This window comes from Diplotaxodon limnothrissa, linkage group LG5, assembly GCF_057381915.1.
Source record: "Diplotaxodon limnothrissa isolate DT_005_m linkage group LG5, D_limnothrissa_male_GT1.1, whole genome shotgun sequence".
In the NCBI taxonomy this organism is placed as follows: Eukaryota; Metazoa; Chordata; class Actinopteri; order Cichliformes; family Cichlidae; genus Diplotaxodon; species Diplotaxodon limnothrissa.
Genome location: NC_140600.1, coordinates 28,226,184 through 28,233,209, shown reverse-complemented (window position 1 = coordinate 28,233,209; position 7,026 = coordinate 28,226,184). Strand labels below are relative to the sequence as shown.

Genomic DNA, 7,026 nt, shown 5'->3' with positions numbered 1-7,026 from the left:
AAAGAGGAGAGGTAGATGTATGCAAACCGCAGGACAAACTGCATGAAATATTTGACAGCTTTGCTTGCCAAGAAAGAGTATTCCACCAAGTGTAAAGTCTTATTTTAAATAGCAGTGTCAAAGATGCATTATATAATTATGTTTTCTTTGTTTTGGCATTCTTAGTATTTGAAAGACTGATTTCAGATATTTTAGCACAAACTAAGACTATTTTTAGATTATTGCTGTTTACAGATATATAGATACATGTAGTTTAGTTGAAGTTTAGTTTTGACTTTTAACTCAATTAAATGCTCATTATTTATTCCTAGCAGGTGTATATGACGTGATGGAGGTGTTGTATCAGCTTGATATAATAATGCTTGATTTTATTCTTTTCAACACTTACAAAATAAAACAATAATAACAAAACCAGATCCGTGAAAAATGAAACAGAACGACGAGTAAGTTTAAATACTTTTATTGTTGTTTCACCTCATTGGGGGCTTAGATTACAACACAAGAGAACCAGGTGATACTAAGTCAGTATAAAAATAAATTAAGGCAAAAATAATACAAAATTCCCTTTTGTGAGACCTGAGCTAACGTAGACTCTGTCTCTGTCATATAATTCGATACGACAATGACAGTAAGATGTGCATTCACAATAAGTTATTATTAAATAGAAGACTTCTGACAATAGGACAATACATTGGAACAACAGAAGAAAAAATATTGCTACTACAAATGAAGATGAAGATGCATGGAAATGTAGCAGTCGTTACTGATATTATCTCGCTGAGATAGTTCTAATGAGCATGGTCAGGAAGGTTTATCTTTACTATTCCTACAGTTTCATGATTTACATTCTCCATGATTTGCATGGATTTTTTGTAATGAACAGCCCAAGCAGATTATAGAATGTCACAGTGGTAATAACCAAATGCTGTAAGGAAAACTGCTCATTTTCTTAAGGATATAAAGGCCTTACTATAAATTAAGACTACGTCAAAGAGATAATCTAGCTATTCATACTATGTTCTATGATTTTAAGATGTTGTTTCCCAGTTACTTAATTTAATTTCCAGAATGTCTTACATGTTATTCTATTATTGCCAACACTGTAGTCTAGAATTACAGACAAATAGTCTGGAGAATTAACCCTACAATTGTTTACAGCTGCTAACATGTGGCTTTTTCCTCTTCACATTTGCTTCACCCTCTGCTGCAGGAGAGCCAGTTGCTGGGCTACCTCATTGGGCAGGTCAGCGTTCACCTGTGTGGTGAAGTATTTCCTGATCTCATCCACCTCCCTCTGCCAGAATTCCTGATCCAGGGAGAACAGCTCATCCAGGTCCACATGTCCCTGAAGGCCCTGGAGATTTAGGGAGTCTCTACAAGGCAGGTAGCCCACTGCTGATGGCATGGCGCCCTCCTCGCCATTCACCCGTCTGAACATCCAGTCCAGAACGCGGATATTTTCACCAAACCCGGGCCAAAGAAAGCCGGCAGTGGGGCTCTTGCGGAACCAGTTGACATGGAAGATCTTAGGAAGCTTGGCACCGGGGCGATCAGCCATGCTCAGCCAGTGAGAGAGATACTGGCCAAAGTTGTAGCCAAAGAAGGGGCGCATAGCGAAGGGGTCATGCATTATTACTTTGCCTGGAAGAAAAAGTAATTAGAGATTTGTCAGTACACTGTATGTTAACGTGAATGACATTCATGTGTTATTTGTTGTCATTCAAGAATTCTGAAAGTGGTTTTTTCTTTGCAGAATTTCAGATTAAATTGTCGCTAGTCTAAAACAATTTGTAGAATATTAGGCAAAAGTCAAAATGATCATCTAAGAAACTCCTTAAACATCCACTGATTGTCTTTCATACCAAAAAAGGACACTATCGTATGCTGACCTTTGTGTTCGGCTGCAGCAGTGGCCTCTGACCTCATGGCAGCGCCAACAAACACACCATGCTGCCAGTCAAAAGCTTCATACACAAGGGGAACACCTGAAAATAAGCAGATTCATTATCCAGTTATTTTCTGAGAAGTATGTATGTATTATTTTTATTTCATGTATTTAATCAAAGGGCAACTGGTGTATTCATTTCCATCTTTTGTAGTCTCTTCTCACCTTCTGGTCTACGCCCACCAAAAATGATGGCCTCTATTGGCACTCCCTCTGGAGACTCCCACTGTGGGTCAATAATGGGACACTGTCTTGCCGGAGTGCAAAAACGAGAGTTGGGATGAGCACAGGGCTCGCCTACGAAGAAGAAGAAGAAAAAAGAAAGAAACTAAGAACTTTTTACTTTTATGACACTCACACACTTCTTCTCAGTTTTAAAGTATATGATCTTTCTGTTATTTATCCCTATTTTTTTATAATATAATCTTGTACTCTGAAATTATTTGGGTCTAACAATTAAAGATTAAAAGCTTTTTTTCTTGTTACGAGACATTTGAAAATTGCTTTCGTTACACTTCTGTTTCCACCTTAAATACTGGTTTTAAATCTTAGACATCTTGTAGTCTTGCTTCTTTTTCTTCTTTTGTGAGCTGTTGCTTAAAATCAAAGAGCTGCTTACCATCTTCTGAGCGCCAAGGTTTGTTCTTCCAGGATGTGATGGTAACTCCCTCGGGCAGTGACTGGTCCATTCCCTCCCAGTACACACCACTGTCACTTGTCTCTGCAACATTTGTGAATATGGTGTTCTTGATGATTGTTGCCATTGCATTGGGGTTGGTCTTGGCTGAGGTGCCGGGTGCAACGCCAAAAAAGCCATTCTCTGGGTTAATGGCTCTGAGGTTTCCTACAACCAGGGTGAACACACAAATTAGAAATGTTAAAGTCCGCTGTACTGGATTTATGACATTTTTGACATTTGTACATCCTTGAAGACCTTTAAAAAGACATCCTTCCTTTACCTTGGTCATCAAACTTCATCCATGCAATGTCATCTCCCACACATTCAACCTTCCAACCAGGCAGCGTGGGGCAGAGCATGGCCAGGTTTGTTTTTCCACAGGCGCTGGGGAAGGCTGCTGCCATGTACTTCTTCTCTCCAGCAGGGTTGGTGACGCCCAGGATCTGAACACAGGAAATATTTGAGATAAGATAAGATAAAACTTTATTAATCCCTCAGGTGGGTTCCTCTGGGAAATTCGGAAATTTAGTTTGATGAAAATGAACAGAATGTGGATGAATGCAAAATTTAAGTGACAGTCTCATTTTCATTTCTTACCAGCATATGTTCGGCCAGCCAGCCTTCCTCTTTAGCAATGCGTGAGGCAATGCGAAGGGCAAAACACTTCTTTCCCAGCAAAGAGTTTCCTCCGTAACCACTTCCAAATGAGATAATTTGTCGGCGGTCTGGGATGTGAGCGACTAGTGTCAGCTCAGGGTTGCAGGGCCAGTTATTCACCAGAGGCTCTGAAAGACAAATTAGTACATTTGTTCATTTCAGTGGTCTATTAGCAGTTTTGTGGCAAAAGCGCTATTGTGTAACTAAAATATAAGTGAAAATATTATTGAGCAACAGTAATCAGAGGAGTAACTGATTCATACTCATAGTAAAACAGTAGCAATATGCAGTAGTCCTCCATATTGCTACTGTGCCCCCCCCCCCGTATAGCTGCAAGAGAATGAGTCGATCAGTTTTTGACATACTTTTGAGTGGCAGAGGACAGCCGACAGAGTGCAGACAGCGGACAAATTCTCCAGTCCCCAGGGCGGTCAGAACAGCTTTCCCCATACGAGTCATCACCCTCATACTGGCCACCACGTAGGGAGAGTCTGTCAGCTGTACTCCAATCTTAGAGAGAGGGGAACCTACTGGACCCATGCTGAAGGGAATCACGTACATGGTCCTACCTGAGGATAGATACAGACAGGGATGTTCTTATTATTATGTTATTTCAATATTATTTTAAGGTTTTTGGTATTTGAGACATTCAGACAGTCAGGAAAAGAAGAAAATTTGCCTCCAGCTCATTTAAACACTTTAAAGGCAGTGTAACTTGTAAAAATAATCTCCGATAGTGTTTCTTCTTTCTAAAAAGTACCTGCTGCACTGTGGATATACTTGTCTAGATTCTCAATGCGGTCCCGGAAAGGGGAAAAAATGTATTCATTTAGTCAGTGTACTATTGATGAGTGAAAACTTTTGATTTCTCAAGTTTTTCTAGTCCTATATTTGAGTTAAGAACTGATAGCATTTATGAAACACGTTCGTCTCTGGTACCTCTCATGCAGCCGGGGAACCGCTGAGCCATGGCTTTGTCGAACTCTTCTGGGGGCATCCAGCGGCCCAGCTGGCTGATTCCACCTCCTAGTGGAGTGGGCACTGTGTCCTTCTGTTCCTGGGTAACAATAACTGTCTTACTCTCCACACGAGCCACATCCCTCGGGTCCGTTCTGGCCAACCAGCTGCAGGAAGAGGGAGAAGAAAAGGAAGTGCACAAATATTGAAAACTTTAGGACTTTTGTTTTAAATTTTAATTTGTTGTACTTTATTTTAAAGTAGGCAACGATTTTAAAATCTCCTAAAGCAGCCACAAATCAATATAATAATAATCAATATGTCTTCTTGATATCAGCTGGTAAAATTGAATGGTGTGATTGAGCTACCTAGACATACTGGTTTGTCAAGAAGTAGAAATTTTCCAGGCATGTTTTATATTTAAACAGCTGCTGATGACAGAATGATGTGTGTTGTAATTATCAACAGCAACAACCCTGGGCATCTCCCAGCTGCACCAAAGCACCACTGTCCCAGCTACAAAAACAATCCAAGCTATATTCAAGAAATTTAAAGCTATCGTTAACAATAATTTCTTCTGTTTTTCAATTTGAAACCCTCACTCACATAAAAAAATAACTAACTAAATAACTAAATAAGTCTCTTAAAAAAAGAAAGCCTTCCATAAACCACTGAGTGTAACAAACATACCAGTTCTCATATTTGGTGAGCTTCTTGATCATCCCCTGTTCCTCCAGCTGGGTCAGGATGGCAAGGTTCTCCTCGTCTGAGCCATCACAGATGTGAATGGACTCTGGCTGGCACAGGGTCATATTGGTCTCCAAAAACTCCCTTACAGCTGGACTGAGGGCACTGAGATCACCCTGCAGGATCCTGGGACCACTCTGGTTCTGGGACGGGATCTGAGGAGGCATGGTGAAGGTTCTGGAGAGAGCGTGAGCTGATAGACTGAGGGGAAAAGGTGACAGGAAGTCTGGAAAGAAAGATTTAAGTGGGGGTGTGAAAAGGAAAGGGGAAAAAGGAAGATGGTAGAAGAATGTTGGAATTGAATAATATGGGTGAATAATATGGTGACAAGGAAGAGGAAAAATATAAAAGGAGGATAAAGTTTCGGAAATAAAGACAAAAATGAGGACAGACCAAGAAGAATGAAAAAAAAAAAAAGAATGAAGCAGAAAAATGGTCAAGGTGGAGTAAAATTTGGGATAAAAGAGAGTCATGGGGGGGAAAAAGAATTTTAAAAAAGTCAGTTTTGTGCATACATATTCTCAAAAAAAAGTGCTCCACTGCTGCAACATCAAGAAATCAAACTCTGGGTGATGCAACAGCATCCTTGTGCAGATACCTCTCATTCTGCAGTGATCCTCACATTACTTTGCCTCATATTATTTTACCCTCCTCACTTTAAACATGAGCCCCACTGAAAAGAAAGAGCAGTAGGTTACCTTCAGTAGTTTGCCTGGAGTGCAGAGCCTTTAGCTTGGTCTCATCTGCTGAGGTGTCCCTGTTGCCTGTTTGCAGGAGAGTTGAGGACTGTTTCTCCTTCTTGGTCAGTTGTATCTCCTATGGAGAGCTTTGTCCTTTTTATACCCTGGGACGTCTCGCAAGACAAGGGAGGGAGTGGGGAGGGGTGGTTTAGAATGGGGGAGGGAGAGGGTGAGGAGGTGTGTCAGGAAGGGTGGTGGTGGTGGGGGGGTGGCCCTTGCGTTAGCTGGGTGAACCTGTTGTTCCCTGCAGATGTGAAAAACACAGTGTGCAACAGGCTGCTGGTGAATCATTACTCAGCAGCAGCACGTAATGTCGTCTTTGAATAACCGGTTCCCTCCGCCGCTGATCGCTGATAGCTGGCTCAGATATGAAAGAGAGGCAGGTAGCTATGCTTTCACTGCTGTGGCTGTCTCTCCCTCTGTCTCTCTTTCTGAGTAACAGATGTTTTTGGAGGGAAAACTCAAGGGGAGACTGCCTGGACAAATGCTTTTTTTTTTTTTAGAATGATAACAGTTCGTCTCTTACCATCCAATCAAAAAGAAGGCTGAGACAATAGCACAAGATTTCAATCTTAAAATTCTGAAATAAACAGTAATATATGCTCACATAGTTTTCAGCATTTTGTAGTGTAAAATAAACTTTTGCCCTGAAGCAGCAAAGCAAATCCAATTGATATAGTCTCTGATTCAGGCTGCCGCTGCCAGTGTGGTAACCTCCTGTGACGATTGCAGCAGTTGAACTTTGGCCTACTTTACTCGATGATGTAAGTTCAGGGTTCAGTGTTGCCAGAACTATGTGTGACGGGGGCTCCTTGGCTGGCCTCCTTTTATTGGCTGTCAGGCGAAGGCTTGCCTTTGTGGGATCAATGGTGGGTCACTGGAACATGCGCCCGTGTGCGCAGTTCAGAGGAACTGCTGAATAAAGTCATCGACACTTAATGATAAGAGGTAAAAGCACATGTTGGAGATAAGCTCAAGGCATTTGTAAAAGTTGTAGCAACAGTTAAAGAAGTAATAAAGGCATATGTTTCAGCATAATTTTAATGACTGTCCAATTGCCACATGACAGAACGGCAGCTCTCCATGAGCTGGAGGGTTTTCTTCATTCTGCTGCTTAAGACACTGGTATGCTACATGTCTTTAGGAATAAACTGCGTTTTAATGCACCCTCTTTTTCAAGTTAAGTTTACTTTTGAGCTTTAGTAACAAAAAGAGGTTTAAAAACATATGATCAAAACCAGAGTTGCACAAATGAATGCAAATTAAACTAAATTATTCAAAGGTCAAAAGTCGTTATTTGT

At 41.0% G+C, this 7,026-nt stretch overlaps 1 protein-coding gene across 1 annotated transcript; it reads right to left on the bottom strand.

Moving 5' to 3' along the window:
• Window positions 1-470: 470 nt before the first annotated feature.
• Window positions 471-5,822, bottom strand: pck1 (phosphoenolpyruvate carboxykinase 1 (soluble)). Its single transcript, XM_085353383.1, has 10 exons — window positions 5,684-5,822; window positions 4,929-5,211; window positions 4,221-4,405; window positions 3,647-3,850; window positions 3,222-3,409; window positions 2,905-3,067; window positions 2,565-2,789; window positions 2,111-2,242; window positions 1,890-1,985; window positions 471-1,641 (listed from the first exon to the last, which is right to left on the bottom strand). The coding sequence occupies exons 2-10, from the start codon at window positions 5,150-5,152 to the stop codon at window positions 1,184-1,186; spliced, it is 1,875 nt and encodes a 624-aa protein (XP_085209509.1). The 5' UTR covers window positions 5,153-5,211; window positions 5,684-5,822; the 3' UTR covers window positions 471-1,183.
• Between the last annotated feature and the right edge of the window lie 1,204 nt (window positions 5,823-7,026).

Coding starts and splice junctions, on each gene's coding strand:
- pck1 (XM_085353383.1), bottom strand. CDS start 5,152: ATGCCTCCTCAGATCCCGTCCCAGAACCAGAGTGGTCCCAGGATCCTG. Junction 4,406..4,928: donor CTCACCAAATATGAGAACTG/GTATGTTTGTTA, acceptor CTCTTCCTGCAG/CTGGTTGGCCAGAACGGACC. Junction 2,243..2,564: donor ACCTTGGCGCTCAGAAGATG/GTAAGCAGCTCT, acceptor TCTTCTTCGTAG/GCGAGCCCTGTGCTCATCCC.